At 39.4% G+C, this 17594-nt stretch overlaps 1 protein-coding gene across 5 annotated transcripts in view; it reads left to right on the plus strand.

The window, feature by feature from the left end:
- Window positions 1–17594, plus strand: part of ACOT7 (acyl-CoA thioesterase 7) — a 160005-nt gene that overhangs the window by 9884 nt on the left and 132527 nt on the right. For 2 of the 5 annotated variants that reach the window (XM_074218600.1, XM_074218597.1), the window contains exon 2: window positions 7148–7255. The exons of 1 other annotated variant lie outside the window; for it this stretch is intronic. In XM_074218600.1, the coding sequence (XP_074074701.1) occupies window positions 7148–7255 (108 nt within the window). Of the gene's footprint in view, window positions 1–7147; window positions 7256–7822; window positions 7921–17147; window positions 17318–17594 lie in introns of those variants that run through there. 2 more of the 5 variants (XM_074218598.1, XM_074218599.1) reach the window with 2 other exon arrangements.

A 17594-nucleotide genomic window follows, 5' to 3' on the forward strand; every position in this document is an offset into this window, starting at 1 on the left:
TCTATTTGCCTGTGGAGATAAAATTGATCCAGTGCTTGTCAAAAGTACTATTGCCTTTGAATCTCCAGTGCCTGGCTTTAATAAATGTTTGCAGAGAATTGAACCTAGTTTCCCCCAACTAACAGACTCATGCCATCCAATGTAGAGATACCCTCTCCCCCTTTTGCTATCCCCAAAGCCTCAGGGATAAAAACATAATAGGGTCACTCTAGGACGGGCAGACTATGCTCTTTCACTCCATTTCTGCTATAAGAAGAGCATCAATGATTAACTTCTTTGTTGTGTGTTAGTAAGGTGAGTATTCTGGGAAGACTTGAAAAGAGTGGAGGGTACAGGAAGTGAATAGGGAAATGTGTATGTGTGATGTATAACTGTGGGTATATAAAAAGGGGTTTGTATGTCCTGGAAATGATTTGCTTGGCAGTGGGAGACCTTTGGAGATGGGCAGCTTGTCCTGCTGGGGTTTCGTTGGAGGAACAAACAGCAGTGCTCCAACCTGCACTGGGGTAGGTCTCCTACACACTCAGAATCATGGGAAGAAGGGTCTTGTGCTCCTGATGGTAGCTGTTTCATTTTCTGGAAACTCTTATTATGTTTAGGTCCATCATTTGATATGGAAATAGCTTTTGGCACAGTGAAACAGAATGCCAGGTGAGGAGTTTAGGTAGGCCGAGTGCATATTGAGTCTCAGAGTCTTACTAGTTGGGTGGCCCTGAGCAAATCACTGCTGGCCTCAGTTTCCTCTTCTCAAAATTGAATCTCACCTGATGTAATGTTTGAAAAGCGGTACATAGTAGGTGCTTAATAAGTGTGTTCCTTTTCTATCTGGAGGTGGAAGTAGAAAATTATTAGGGTTAGAAAGCTGTCCAGGGGCTATTTGGCCTTTATCTTCCAGCTCTACTCTTCCCTGCTCTCTTCTTTTTTTTGGCAAGGCAGATGGGGCTAAGTGACTTGCCCAAGGCCACACAGCTAGGTAATTAAGTGTCTGGGGGTCTGTTTTGAACTCGGGTACTCCTGACACCAGGGCAGGTGCTTAATCCATTGCACCACCTAGCTGCCCCTCCCTGCACTCTTCTGAAGGCTATCAGGAAATGAGATCATCTTGCTGATAACCTGGAGAGAAGATGTTGGGTGTAGTTTTTGGTGACCTTGAACCAGTGCCATCAGACTCTGACCAGCAAGGGGTGCCATTGCAAACAGATTCCCATTCTCCAAGGTCTGCGCACTCTGCTATTGGCTGGTGGTCCCCATTTGTGGGGCATCCTAAGCTCTCTTGCTCTTGTAAAAAAGAGCCTGGACGATCTGTAGAAAATATATCACGTGGAAACTTCACAAATCAGGAAGGAAGATGGCTACCATTTTATGAGAAAGACAGAATTGGTTTTTTCCCCAATTTTTAAAAATTGCTATCTTTTCCTATCAGATTTCTCTCCCAATATGTACCTCCTTCCTTAGAGAGGGAGATATTTGACTAAACAAATTGTGGTGTCAACCACGTCTGAGAGTGTGCTTGGTACAATCCTAGACCCCTACTCTTGCAAAGTCCCATGGATCTCTCTTTGTAGCCAAAATTGTCCAGTGATCAGTTCTGGTTCTTTTTATTCTTTCTATTTATATTGTTGCCATCATTTAAAATCTTTACATACATGTATAGATTTATATATGTATATAAATATAGATGTGTACATCTATTCCATCCAGCTCTATTTGCACACAGATGGTTGTTGCCTTTTTTGCAAATCCCAGGGTAGAGTCTGGCTTTTCCAGTAGGCCATATGCCAGGGGCACGGGTCAGAGCCAGGGCAGTGATAGCAGCAGCAGTGCAGCCTCAAACCTAGGGCCTCTGCTTGGGGTCTGAAGCTGCTTATCCGCTCAGATAAATGAAAACGTATACACATTTACACATTCATTCACATATCTATAAAGAGCAGACTTTGTTCTGTCACTCAAGTTTCTATTCCAAGAAGAACATCAGAGGCTAATTTTTCTTCAGTATTCTCAACTCTCCCCCCCTCTGCCCCCCACCCCAAGAAGACTTGAATATGGGCTATGTGTGGATATAGCTGTGGTGTTTAAAATCTATGTTGGATATGTATTTATGGATGTATATATATATATATATATATAGTCTCTCTATATAGACATATATAGTCATGGTTCTGCCAACTGCTTCAGCTTTTGTGTCTTTTTAAGCTTTTCTATTTTCTTTGCATTTGTCATTTCATAATGTTCTGAATATTCCATGATAATGACCTGCCACTATTTGGGTATTCACTGAATTTCCAATTCTTGGCTACCATGGAAATGGCCTGTCTGAATCTTTTGGTGCCTGTGAATCTTCACTTTCTTTGTCTCTTTCACACTTTGGGGGTATGTGTGCTGGAGGCAGCAACATCTCAGGTCTAAGAGTCTGACCATTGATTGATTGGTTAAAGTCACATCCCAGGATTGCCTTGAGCTCTTGTCTGGCATGATGGAAGGAATCTTTGGCCTTTCACAGTATTTCTGCTTGTGGGACTTTAGGCAATTCATTGAAAGTCTCTGACTCAGTTTCTTTCTCCTTAAGGTAAGGGGACTAACCTGGAAGGTCTCTGAGATCTCTTTAGCCTCTAATGGCAGCTGAATCCCATTGAATAGAGAGCTACTACATTTGGAGTCAGGAAAGGCTGAGTTTAAATCCTCCCTCAGACATGTGGTCCTTGACCTTGGTAAAGTCTCTTCCTCTATGTCTGCTTCAATTTCCTCATCTGTAAAATGGGTATAATAGCCCTTTCTCAGAGTTAGGAATTTAAAATTCCATGTATGTAAGGAATTTTTACAACATTTAAAATGCTGAGTTTTAGTAATGATTATTGGGACATCTGTGAACCTATGATGAGAAAAGTTGTTGACAGTGACTAACTGTGGCTTGACTCAGTGCTTCCCTTAGCCTACTGGATCATTCAGGATGTTTAATTTGGAACCTCTCAACTGGAAAGACCCATAGTTAACCACTCCCTCATCCCCCCCCCCCCCTTTTCTCTAGTTTATTGTGAACTTTTAACATCTGTGAGGCCATTTAAACACTTACAATTGTTGATGTGAAAAAAGATTGTCAGCATATAAATAATTTTTTCTTTTATCGTCATTCTTAATTGCATTGGAACATTTTGTTATGTTAGCACACTGCAGCTGGCGCCACTTTTCTTGCTTCGTTGAATAGGGTCTTAGAAGCAACTGAGGTCAACCTGCATTTGAACACCCCCCCCCTTTAAAATACTGACTCCATAGTTTTCTGCTCATTGCTTCTAAAAAATTTGTGTGTGTGTGTGTGTGTTTATATGTGTGAAGGTATATGTGTGTATATGTAGATATATTTAGACATGTGTATCTGTGAGTATATATATGCAAATACATATGATAGACTTCCACAAACACTTCGCTGTTCCCTCAAATCTCCTGATTGCCCAGTTTATAAATTAAATTAGCTTTTGTCTGCTCCTTTTCTATCCATCATATCTTTATATTCCATGTTTAAATACTCCAAGTACTTAAGTTTAAGTATTCCAGAGTTCCTTTATCTGATCATGCTTTCTCTTCCCATCTGTCCTTTGCTTTACTCCTCCTCATCACTCATTCTCATTTCTCATATCCCTCCAGACCATCTCCCTATTTTGGTGGTGCTCTCTTCCAGTCTTCAGCCTTTGGTGATCCAGTTCAACTTGCTATACTCTCCTTTTTTTTCTTTTGAAGTTTTTTTGCAAGGCAATGGGGTTAAGTGGCTTGCCCAAGGCCACACAGCTAGGTAATTATTAAGTGTCTGAGGCCAGATTTGAACTCAGGTACTCCTGACTCCAAGGCCAGTGCTCTATTCACTGCACCACCTAGCTGCCCCTATACTCTACTTTTGAATACTTAGCTTCTTGATAATGATTACTGCTTCACTCCTGCTTCAGGGTTTCTGGACAGCATTGGGGAAAATCATGAAACCATGCTGTCTGAGTCCACTTCAAATTTATGTTCTTATTTCAACTGAGGCTCTCATCTCAGCTTAGCAGTCTTTTTATTCTTCCCTAATTGATTTTCCTCTAGACTCAAAATAGAAATTGTTTTAGACCTTCACTCCTTTCCTCAAGCTGCCTATATGTCTCCTCCCCACTTTAGATGAGGACCTAGATTCATACTTTACCAAAAAACTTGAGATTATTCCATGAAAACTCCATCTTCCCTCATTTTTGTTCTCTCTCATTCCTCTGAGATTTTTTCCCTCCTTTCTTTTCTTCCACTCCAGTTTCTCATGAACAGGTGGTCCATCATACCAATGCCAGTTTCTCCACATAACCCTTGACTGTTGTCCCTTTCATGTTTTCCAGCAGATTGTCCACACAATCATCCCCATTTTTTATTTACTGCTTCCATCTTTGCTGCCCACCAACATATCCATCCTTAAGAATTCTTTATTTGATCTGACCATCCTTGATAGTATTTATCCTGTATTTCTCCACTGTTTCTTGGCTAATAAATTCTGAGAAAATCATCTGCCCTAGGGCGTCCACCTCATCTCTACTTGTTTGTTTCTACATCCTCTATAATCTGGTTTTCTGTTCCATGGATCGACAGCTCTTTCCTGACTTACCAATGATCTCTTAATTGCCAAATGTAATGGTCCTTTTCAGTTATTATCTTCTCCTTTCTGCAGCTTTTGAGCTGTTGATTACCTTCTCCTCCTAGATCCCTTTCCCTTTCTAGGATTTGGTGATGACTCTCTGCTTTTCTAACTGACTCTTATCTTCTCAGTCTCTTTTTTGTTGCATCTTTATCCATGCCCTTACCATTAACTGTTACAGTCCTCCAAAGCCTTTCTTATACTTATGCTTCCTATACTCTTCCACTTTATGATCTCATCTGCTTACCACGGGTTTAATAGTCATCTCTATGGAAGATTCCAGAGCTGGTCTCCATCTTGGTTTCTGCATTGCCTATTAGACATTTTAAAATATGTGTCCTGAAAACTCAACATGTACAAGAAAAAAGCTCATTAGCTTCTGTTCCCCTCCCCACTCTGCAAACCCCCAGTCAACTTCCCCTGCCTCCATACTACCTTCTTACTGTAGAGGCAATACCATCTTTCTAGTCAATCTCAATGCCATCCTTGACTCCTTAACTCTTGTTCACCCAACAAAATAACTGACATTTGCAATATGTCTCCTAATTTGATCCTCATAACAAAGAGAAAACTAGATGAGAAAAGTAGATCAAGTTGAGGTTTGGTGACTTGTCTATGGTCACACACAGCCAGTAAATAACTTAGGCAGGATTTGAATTCACTCTTGCTGCCTCCCAGTCTAGCCTAGCTGCTCACTTTCCAATATGCTTCCAAATCTTGATTTTTTTGTTGCCCTAGGATCCTTCCTCTAGGCCACTCCACAAAGCCCCCAAACCAGTTCAGGCTCATAGCATCATCTGCTTGGTACTATTGTAGTAATAATTGGATGCTAGTGCAGGTCTCTTACTCCTAGTTGCACAGGAATAAAGCACAGATCCTACCAGAGCCCTCCCCTATTTGATATTGACTCCCTATTACCTCTAGTATCAAATATAAAGCTTGGCATTTATACTTTGAACTCTGGCCCCTTTCTTTCTACATACTTTGGTTCAGGACCCTTGGCTATAACTCAGTTGTGATGTTTTAACTCTCTTTCTTTCTGTCTCTCTGTCTCTGTCTCTCTGTCTCTCTGTCTCTCTGTCTCTCTCTCTCTCTCTCTCCCCCCTTTTGGCTGTTTCTATGCTTGAAATGCTTTCAGTCATCACTCCATCTCTTAGAATTCTTGGCTTCCTTTAAGACTTAACTCAGGTGCAAATTCTGATGGGATGCTTTTTTCTCTCCCCCCTTCCCCAAGTTGCTAAAACTCTTCTTGGATGATAATCTTTCATACAATGATTTATGTACATGTTGTATCTTCCATTAGAATGTTATTATGGGCAGGGATTAAGGGTTTTTTTTTTTTAGTATTCCTAGCACTTTGTATAGAGCTTAAAAATGCTGTTGATTGAGCAAAAAAGCAACAAACTCAAGAGATCAACAGACTCCTAAAAGTCATGGAGATTGCCAAGGGAAATGGCATTGCTAAAGAGAATTTGCGCACGTGTGTGTGTGTGTGTGTGTGTGTGTGTGTGTGTGTGTGTGTGTATACATGCATGTGTGCATATATGTGTATACACACACACACACAGCACAAATCTGCATTTAGGGACAAGAAGTAACAGATGGTTTGACAGTAGAGACTGAGAAGGAATAGTCAGCCAGATAGGAAGAAAACCAGGGGAGAGCAGTGAGTGTGACTGAAGCCAAAGAGAGAAAATTTGAATAATGGAGAAAGATGGGGAAATTTGCTTGATATCATTAGCAACCTGAGAAGAGGCCATCAGAGTTAGCTTTTAAGAGCCTATTTTGAAGGCTATGTTGGATAAAGCAATGACCTTGAAGTTAGGAGACCTCAGTTCAAATCCAGCCTTAAATATGTATTAACTGTGTGACCTTGGGCAAGACTGAACTTTTATTGCCTTGCATCCAGGGCCATCTTAAGTCATCTTGCTCCATATCTGGCTACTGGACGGAAATGATTGGAAGGAGAAAGTGAGACTGGTGACTTAGCACAGCCTCCCTCACTCAAATTCAGTTTATGTGCTTGTCAAGGCATCAATCACACCTCCCTGATGTTCTTGTCTTCTTGAAGAATGAAGGACAAACATCAGTTAATGATTGAGGGGTGCTAACTCCCTGGTTTGTGGTCTTTGTACTACACATTCATAGGGAATCACTGTCATCAGGCAGTGATCTCTTTCCTAGAGCTGTCCCATACTGGGGTTCTTTGGACCCCTACCACAACCTACCAGGTCCTACCAAAATGGAAAGACTTTGACCATAGGTCCCTGAAATTGTATAACTGTTCTTTGAGGAACAGCTTCTTATTGGTCACTAGTTTGACTGAAAGGCTGATAGATTTTTTCAGTCACATTAGCTCCCAAATACTATCTATGAAATCTTGGATGAATTTGCAAATAAAGGAACCCTGTGATCAGTGTTCCCCAGAAAACTCAAGTAAACCCAATCTAGATCCTACCTTTTCCTCCAGCTCTCATCCTATATCTTTTCTCCCTTTCTTAGCCTTGAATACAAGATGCCACCTCTACTTCCTTCACTTATTAAACTTCGGTCCTTTGCAGTCCAGCCTCCAACATCATGCAACTCAGACTACTCTCTTCAAAACTACCTGTGAGTTCAGTAGAAGGTTAGAAGTGGTGTCATTAATTAGATTCATTTTTAGAACTCAAACTCACCTTTTGGGGCTTTTTACAGTGTGTACTTTAATAAAAAGTCCAAGTCTCATATTTTAGTTGCTTTTATTTTTCTTTACAAGCTTTCTGTAGGCCACAAAGACTATGTGTGCCCTCTCCTGTACTGGGTCTGGCATTAGAAACCAAGAAGAAAAACAAACAATTGCAGTCTGTGCAATTTGGGAATGCTAATCCATTGGGAAAGCTGCTGTGTGATTAGATACTGGCTTGACCATTGGCACCTCCTCAAGGCTTTCATTTGGATCACAGCTCCCTGAATTTGTTGAACAGTGGCCTTGGGCCACTATTGCCCTGCCCCTGGCAAGGGGATAGTGACTTTTAAGAGAACAATAGAGAATGCAGGTTTAGCACAGACAGCTGATATAATGGACTTGGTGGTGATTTTTCTCTTTCTGAATGCTTAAATGTATAAGATAGACCGACTTTGTTTCTTTGATTCCCATCTCAGTCACCTTTTTTTCCTCTTCCATCTTTTGCTTTCTAGTCAAGTCTCCCTCTTCAGCTGAATGTGATGAAGCCTTAAGTAAGACATCACTCCCTTGGTGGATATATCGATAGCATGTTGTGGTCCTCTAACAACAGGTCTAGTAATATAAACTTGGTATATTTATCTTGCCTTATTTATAGTCTGATGATATGTGTTTTCTTCCTCTCAGTTTGTGGGTTCTGGATCCTATGGAGCTGTAGACCTCTTCTGAAAAAAATGCCATTAAGATATTTTTTTGAAAGGCAAGGGGGTTAACTGACTTGTCCAAGATCATACAGCTAGGTCATTATTGTCTGAGGTCAGATTTTTTTTTTTTAACTCAGGTCCTCCTGACTCCAGGGTTGATGCTCTATCCACTGTACCACCTAGCTTACCCCCCCCTTTTTTTCTTAGTTTAAAAAAAAGAAATAGTAATTCTAGCAAGGTTCTAACAATTTTGCTGTGTTTTTGTGCACCTTTTTCTCTGTATTTAAAAGTATTTTGTTGATTGTTTTTTCCACTTTCAGTTGTCATAAATCATAGCCCCTTACCCCTTATCTTTGGAAACACACCCTCCCTTGTAGCAAGCACAGTGACCATGACTGATAAGGGATGTCTGGCTCTGTCTCTGTGGTCGATTGCCTTCCTTTTGGGCAAGGAATATCCCAGCTTTTATCACAGTTCAAAAGTTGTTCTAACTTGTTCTCATTATCCTTGTGTAAATCCTTCTCCTAGTTCATAGCCATTTATGAGAGTCTTTATTTCTTAGAAGTCAATCTTTTTGTTACATCTTATGGCTCCCATTATGTTGACAAGCCACAGTTAGCTCAGCCATTCCCCAATCACTATTCTGCTTTGAGCAGAATAGTATTCCATTGCATTCACATATCACATTATGTGTGTCCATTCCCAAACAGACGTGGGCCTAGTTTCTCACTACTCGATAATAACCTTTCATCAAATGCTGTCCTGGAAAGGTGAAGTGAAAAGAAGAAGCTATTTGTTTTAGTAGGTAGAAAGCTGAGCCTGGTGTCAGGACTCCAGCCTCAGACACTTAGTAGCTGGGTGACACTGGACAAAGAACTGCTTTGGTCTTTATGGTTTCCTTTATTTAACATTAGTTAGGCAGAATCTCTCAGAAGGGGCCTAAATGCTCCTGAAATACTCTAAATGAGAATTTGCCCATTCATTGTTTTAGGATCAGAAAGCTTTGGATAGGGGTCATGATTGAATGAGAGAGAGTAAAAAAAGTTCCTGCTCTCAAGGTATTACATCTATATTCAAATTAATACAAAGTATTTTCAGTTGTTGTCCTTTTTCAGTCATTTCCTACTATTTGTGATCTCATTTGTGATTTTCCTGGCCAAAATATTGGAGTGTAATGGTGGAGAAGCTTCTTCTCCAGCTATCAAGACCATATTTGTGTTGTAGAAAAAGTTTTTTCTGTTTTTTAAAGCAGTTTATATAGTATTTGAATTAAATGTTCTTTAAATGTTTGGTAGAATTTACTTGTAAATTTTTTGTTTTTATAACTTAGGGAGTTCACTTAGGGTTTATTCAATTTTTAAAAATAAGATATTATTTAAATATCTTATTTCTCTGCTAATCTAGGCATTTTATATTTTTGTAAAATCTATTTTATTTAGATTGACAATTTTATTGGCACATGGTTGAGCAAAATTACCTAACAATTACTTTTGTTTCATCTTCATTGAAGTTGCTTCAATATTTTCCCCACAGTTGCTGTCACTAACTGCAGTTCCCTCTACTCTATTCCTTCCTACTCTCATCTATTCCATTGTCTCTTTCCTTTCCTCCTGTCCCTGTTTAGAAGTGTGTTATATGTGAAAACCCTCTCCCATGATCTTCCCTCTCTTCTATCACCTACTCCCCCCTTTCCTCCCCCTGTTTCCCCTTATCCCACCTTTCTTCTCATTTTTCTCTAGGGTAAGATAGATTTCTATACCCTATTAAGTATGTATGTTATTTCCTTTCTGAGCCATTTCTGATGAGAATGAAGGCTCACTCATTCCCCCCTCACCTTCTCCATTCCACTCCATTGTAAAAGCTTTTCTTGGCTCTTTGTGAAATATTTTAGCCCTTCTTTCACACCTTTCTCCACTGTATTTTTTTTTTTTAGGTTTTTGCAAGGCAAATGGGGTTAAGTGGCTTGCCCAAGGCCACACAGCTAGGTAATTATTATGTGTCTGAGGCCGGATTTGAACCCAGGTACTCCTGACTCCAGGGCGGGTGCTCTATCCACTGTGCCTCCTAGCCACCCCCACACCTTTCTCTTACTCCCAGTACTTTCCTTAATCACCCATTGACTCCATCTTTTTATTATATTTTACCATTATATTCCCTTCTAACTGCTCTTATAAATGAGAAAGTTCATATGAGTTATCAATAATCTTCCCATGCAGGAATACAAACAATTCAACATCATTAAGTTCCTCATAATTAGTCCTTCTCATCCACCTCCTCTATGGTTCACCTGAGTCCTGTACTTGGAGATCAGATTTTCTGTTCAGCTCTGGTTGTTTCAATAGAGGAAAGTTTGAAAGTCCCCTGTTTCATTGAAAGTTCATCTTTTGAGGTGGCTAGGTGGCACAGTGGATAGAGCACCGGCCCTGGAGTCAGGAGTACCTGGGTTCAAATCCGGCCTCAGACACTTAATTACCTAGCTGTTTGGCCTTGGGCAAGCCACTTAACCCCATTGCCTCGCAAAAAAAAAAAAGTTCATCTTTTCCCTTCCAGAATATCGTATTCCAAGCCCTATGAGCCCTTTACAATAGATGCTGCCAGATTCTGTGTAATCCTGACTATAGAGCCACGGTAGATGAATTGTTTCTTTCTGGCATCTTTTAGTATTTTCTCTTTGACTTGGTAGTTTTGGAGTTTGGTTATTATGTTCCCGGTAGTTTTTCTTTTGGGAACTCTTTCAGTAGGTGATTGGTAAATTCCCTCAATTTCTATTTTATCCTCTCTTCTTCTAGGATCTCAGAGCAATTTTGCTGTATTATTTCTTGAAAAATGAAGTCTGAGCTCTTTTCCTGGTTGTGACTTTCAGGTAGCCCAATAATTTTTATTTTTATTTTTTCATTCATTCATTCATTCATTCATTTATTTATCTACTTATCTATTTATTTATTTATTTGTGGTTTTTGTAAGGCAAATAGGGTTAAATGGCTTGCCTAAGGGCACACAGCTAGGTAATTATTAAGTGTCTGAGACCAGATTTGAACCCAGGTACTCCTGACTCCAGGGACGGTGCTTTATCCACTAAGCCACCTAGCCGCCCCAGCCCAATAATTTTTAAATTATTTCTTCTGGATCTATTTGCAAGGTCAGTTGTTTTTCCAATGAGATATTTCACATTTTCTTCTAATTTTTTTTTTTGGTGTATTTTTATTTCTTCCTGAGTTCTCGCAAAGTCATTACAGCTTCCTTTAGTTCCATTCTGCATTTAAAGGAGTTATTTTCTTCAGAGAGCTTTATTTCCTTTTTCAGCTGACCAATTTGGCTTTTTAAGGCATTCTTCTCCTCATTTGCCTATGTTGCTTTTTTCCATTTGGCCTAAACTGGTTTTAAATAAGTTATTTTCTTCAGTATTTTTTTGTATTTCTTTCACCAAGTTTCTGACTTAGTTTTTATGATTTATCTGCATCATTCTCATTTCTCCTCCCAATTTTCCTCTGTTTCCCTTAATTGCTTTTCAAAGTTTTTTTTTTGAGCTCATCCATAGCTTGAGCCCATTTTCTATTTCTCTTGGAGGTTTTGGATACAGAAGTTTTGATTTTGTTGTCATCTGAGTATGTATTTTGGTCCTTCATGGGACCAAAGTAATTTTCTATGGTCAGATTCCTTTTTCTGTTGTTTGCTCATTTCCTCAGCTTATGACTGATTTACCGCACTTCCAAGGCTTTGGGGCTGGGGGTTTGGGGACAACCCACAGGGACCTTTACTCCTCTTAAGATCTTATGAGAGTCTCTGACTGCTTTCTTGCCTGTGTTCAGGCCCTCCCCTCTGCCCTGGAGCTGTGAGGATCTGAGTGTGGGCAAACAGCTGAGTCCTGCCCCAGGGAGAGCAGAGAGACCTTTATATATAGCCTCTTAACTGTCTATGGGCCGAGAGCTCTGGATGTGCTGGGTGGCTCTGCTGACTCCTGCTGCAGGTTCTCACTGCTGGGCTGCACAGTTCTCTTACCACCCCTTCTGGCTGGCCCTGATGATCCCTGGGCTAAGAGGTTCGGAAACTTTCCCCTCTGCCATGGACCTAGGCACCCAGCCTGACTGTGCTGCGGCTGGGACTCTTTCCAACCCCTGTTCCCAGTGAAACAGACCTTTCCTGTGTATCTTCTAAGTTGTCTTGAACTGGGAAATTAGCCTTTCTATATGGTTCTGCTCCTTTAAATTTTGACTAGAGTCATAATTTGACAGCTTTTGGAGTTTTTGGGGGAATGAGATTCTGGGAATTCCTGCCTTCAAGCCACCATCTTGGTTCCACCCCACCACCTGATTTTATTCTTTTAAAAAAATTCATTAAATTAGCCATTTTACTGTTTTCTCTCCCACAAGGCTCCTACTTTTATTTATTAGTTAATTTTTTAAACTTTAAACTTTTTTTTAGATAATTTTATTTTTAATTTTTTTATTAAAGATATTATGGGTTTTACAATTTCCCTCCAATCTTACTTCCCACCCCCCACCCCCATGGAAAGCACTCTGTCAGTCTTTACTTTGTTTCCATGTTGTACCTTGATCCAAATTGGGTGTGATGAGAGAGAAATCATATCCTTAGAAAAGAGACAAGAAGTCTAAGAGGTAACAAGATTAGACAGTAAGATATCTGTACTTTTTTTTTTCTAAATTAAAGGGAATAGTCCTTGAACTTTGTTCAAACTCCACAATTTTTTCTCTGGATGTAGATGGCACTCTCCTTTGCAGACAGCCCAAAATTGTTCCCAATTGTTGCACTGAGTGAGTCCTTCAAGGTTGAACATCACCCCCATGTTGCTGTTAGGGTGTACAGTGTTTTTCTGGTTCTGCTCATCTCACTCAGCATCAGTTCATGCAAATCCCTCCAGGCTTCCCTGAATTCCTGTTTCTCCTGGTTTCTAAGAGAACAGTAATGTTCCATGACATACATATACCACAGTTTGCTAAGCCATTCCCCAATTGAAGGACATTTACTTGATTTCCAATTCTTTGCCACCACAAACAGGGCTGCTATAATTATTTTTGTACAAGTGATGTTTTTACCCTTTTTCATCATCTCTTCAGGGTACAGATCCAGTAGTGGTATTTCTGGGTCAAAGGGTATGCTCATTTTTGTTGCCCTTTGGGCGTAGTTCCAAATTTCTCTCCAGAAAGGCTGGATGAGTTCACAGCTCCACCAACAGTGTAATAGTGTCCCAGATTTCCCACAGCCCTTCCAACATTGATCATTATCCTTTCTGGTCATACTGGCCAATCTGAGAGGTGTGATTGGTACCTCAGAGAAGCTTTAATTTGCATTTCTCTAATAATGAATGATTTAGAGCAATTTTTCGTATGGCTATGGATTGCTTTGTTCTCCTCATCTGTAAATTGCCTTTGCATATCCTTTGACCATTTGTCAATTGTGGTAAACTTTACACTTTAAAAGTTTTTATATCTTTCCTTTGATAGTTAGGATTTCTATTTTGGCAGTTAGGTTATCGTCAGGAAGACTTGAGTTCAATTCTGATCTCAGATACTTACTAGCTGTGTGACCCTTGACCAGTCACTTAACTATTTGCCTCAGTTTCCTCATCTGTAAAATGAGCTGGAGAAGGAAATGACAAACCACTTCAGTCATCTTTGGGATCTGGCATTGATGGACCTTTCCAGTTTTAAAAATTAATACCCTTGGAATTCTTGACCTTTTTGTTCCTCTGTATGACTTTTAGCACTTTTCCTAGAATATAAAATATTCTTTTTTTTTTTTTTGCAAGGCAAATGGGGTTAAGTGGCTTGCCCAAGGCCACACAGCTAGGTAATTATTAAATGTTTGAGACTGGATTTGAACCCAGGTACTCCTGACTCCAAGGCCGGTGCTTCATCCACTACACCACCTAGCTGCCCCTTAAAATATTCTTTTGAGATTTTGATACAGCAAACAAACAAAGCCAATTTGTAGTTTCATCATTCCTATTATATTACTTTGCTCCAAGAGGAATGTTTTTTTCCCAATTATTTAGATCTGTTTTAATTTCTGCAAAGAATTTTTCATAATTGAATTCATATTGTTACTGAGTGAATCTTGGTAGATTTGCTTCAAAATATTCTATAGTTTCTGGAGTTATTTTGAATAAAATTTCCTCTTCTAGCTCAGTTTTCTGGGTTTTGTAAAAGAATGCTAATGATTTATGTGAATTTGTTTGCAATTTTTTTATATATAACTTTGCTGAAGTTAATATTTCAATTATCTTTATTTAGTTCTCTAGAATTCTCTAAGTACATCTTTGCCTATGCTTATTCCATTACTTTCTTATTCCATTTATTTCTATTGCTAGCATTTCTAGTACTACATTAAATATGAGTTGTGAATAGAGAATAGGGACATTTACATTTACATTTATTTAGACTTTACCCCTGGTCTTATTAGAAATTCTTTTAATTTTTTTAAATTTTTTTTTTAGGTTTTTGCAAGGCAAATGGGCTTAAGTGGCTTGCCCAAGGCCACACAGCTAGGTAATTATTAATTGTCTGAGGCTGGATTTGAACTCAGGTACTCCTGACTCCAGGGCCGGTGCTTTATCCACTGTGCCACCTAGCTGCCCCATGTTTTTTCTTGAATTTAGATAAATACTTTATGTATTAAGGAAAATCTATTTATTCCTATGATTCCTAGTGATTATAACAGAAATGATTTTTGGATTTTGTCAAAAACCTTATTAGCATCTATAAATGATTTTTAAAATTATTATTAATGTAGCTTACAATATAGATATGTTTTTCCTTATGTTGAACCAACCCTCAATTACTGGTATAGATTCTCTCTTCTGTATAGTTGTTTTAATTTGCTGTTTTAGCCTAGTTACTAATATTTTATTTAAAATTTTTATATCAGCATTCAATAGTAATATTTTCTTTCTCTGCATTGTTGCTAATTTAGATATCAAGATCCTATTTGAATCATAAAGATTGGAAGAGTATCTTCCTTTCTTATTGCAAATAGTTTTAACTTTGGAAATAATTATTCTTTGATTATTTGGTAGAATTCACTGGCTCTGGAATTTTTTTAATCCTTTGAAAGTTTGTTTATGACTTGTTTAGTTTTTCTCCTTCTGAAATTGGGCTATTTGTACAGTTTCTTCTTTTATTAATCTGGATGCTTTTTAGTTTTATCAGTATTCTGTTACATTTTCTAAGATATCAGTTTTGTTATAATATGATTAGGTAAAAAAGTTTTTGGATCATTTCTTTTATTTCCTCTTTATTATAAGTTTTCATTTTTGATACTTTCAGGATATTAGGAGATATCTTGTTATCCAGAGCCAAAGTCCTTCAAGCAAGCTGTGCCATGAGCTTATACTCACCCTCTGGCAAAATCACATTCTTATTGTATTGCTTTGATCAGCACTAGGTGTTTTCTGAGCTTGGACGAGCACCAAGGCTGTACAAGGCTGTGTATACAGCGTCCATGTTCTTGTCACCTTGTTATTAGCCCTGGGTGTTTGGCTTCTAGTTGCTCACTGTGCAGCTATTGGAAGAAGCAATGGGGGGACTCTGAAGATGATCCCCAAACCAGGGACAGAGCCTTGGCACCGTTTCCCTCACTTTGAGAAAATAAACTTTTGTTTGATTTGTGAGTCTCCTATCTCTAGTCTGCTCTGTCTAGCTTCAGCCACCACAGTTAAGAGACTGGTTCTATACAGTTGAAATTTGTTTTTTTTTCTCCTTTTAAAAACCAGGGTAAGAGGCAGCCGGCTAGGTGGCACAGTGGTTAAAGCACCGGCCCTGGAGTCAGGAGTACCTGGGTTCAAACTTGGCCTCAGACACTTAATAATTACCTAGCTGTGTGGCCTTGGGCAAGCCACTTAATCCCATTTGCCTTGCAAAAAAAACCCCCTAAAAAACCAGGGTAACTGTTTATCTAGTTTATTGATTAAAAAAATTCCTAGTTTATTTTACTAATTCTATTATTTGTCTTTTTGTTTGAGATTTTATTAATCTATTCAGTATTTAAAAAGAAAAGGAAATAGTACATAGTAGACTTGTATTTTCATGTCTAGTCCTTTTTCTGTTTTATTCTGTGTATGAAAATGCATATTTATTTGGTATTAAATTTGGAATTAAAAAAGCAAGGAAAAAAAAATTCTGCCACCTTTGTTCTTTCTTCTTTGCCCCTGCTTAGAAATGGGTATAGAGTATGGAGAAACAAACTGATCTTTTAGACTTCAGTATCTGTATGGGGATATAAGTCTTAGGTATATTCAGAAGATTTCACAAAGTGAAATTGTTCCCCTTTTCCATTAACAAGAGTCATTTTTATCAGTTTATCATTAAGATTCCTCTTTTACACTGGGAGGATAAAGTCACATAGGCAGTTAGGTGATCAGTGGATAGAGAGTGCTGGTCTTAGGAAAATTTTAGGGAACCCTATCAAAATACTTATCCCCTCCCTTCTGGGGCTTCTCTGAGGGAATGTGTTAGGAGTAGAAAGGAAAGTAACTTTGGGGCATAGAGAGTTCCCTAGAGAGAGAGTAGGCCTGGGAAGGGGGGCTTGGGGTAGGCAGAGGGACCCTTCACCCTAGTGTAAAGGCCCTAATACATGACCCACTTTACAGGGTTACACATGTTCTTTTGCCTGGTGGCTACAAAGATTCATGTTTGCTGTTTTTGGCCCACCACAGAGGTGAGCAATGCTAAAGGTAGGTTACTGAGGCCCATTATTAGCCGTCATTTTTCTGATCTTGTTAACTGATCCGAGTACTTCCTGGCTTAGTTCACTGGAACTTTTCTGTAGCTTTATTTCATCATTTTGTTTGAGTACCTCTGTAATAAATAAACCCCAGGCTTTTGCATAGACAACAGTGGTCTGTCCTGCTTTTTTGTTTTTTAGAGTTTGGTGCTTTTTTTTTGGTTCATAAATGGAAATTTAGAGGTTAGTAGACCTCTAGTAGTAGTAGTATAATGTAGTAATACTGTAATGCACATTTATTGGTGAACTCTAAATAAGTGTTCAGACTGTGACGTCTTAATTTCATGTTGCTTCATGAAATGTTTTAATTACTTATAAAGGAGGTTTCTATGGTGACTGGCTCTTGGCAGGTTCTTCTGATTGGCTCCACATCCTCTTCCTAGTTAGATTGGGCAGTGCAGGAAGTCAGCATGTGCTCCACCACGCTCTTTCATCGGGAATGGCGTCATGGTCTATGTAATTGTGAATGAAAGCCTGCCGCCTCAGGAGGGTAGAGCTGCCCCCGCTCCATGCCTTCGCTCAGGTCTGATAAGGTCCACAATTAGGGATGGCCTCTCTGCTTTGCAGGTATGGCATTCTTCATGATCTGGGATGGGGGGCTTCTCTCGGTGGGTGATGGCCTCCTGGGCCACTTGGAGGAAGTGGTGATGGGTCAAAAAGAGTGGAAGAATGGAAAGTACAGCCTTATATTGCACCGGGCCGCCAGCTCTCTGCTGGGAGCCACGGCCGTCGTGGGAGGCTGGGGGTTTGATGAGGGCCACAGAGGCTGACTTTTCCTGTAACTGGTCCCTATCAACGAAGTGCCTTTGACTTGAAGGAAGCTGCGGCAGGAAGTCCAACCGCG

The sequence above is a fragment of the Macrotis lagotis genome, chromosome 1 (assembly GCF_037893015.1).
Source record: "Macrotis lagotis isolate mMagLag1 chromosome 1, bilby.v1.9.chrom.fasta, whole genome shotgun sequence".
Taxonomy (NCBI): Eukaryota; Metazoa; Chordata; class Mammalia; order Peramelemorphia; family Peramelidae; genus Macrotis; species Macrotis lagotis.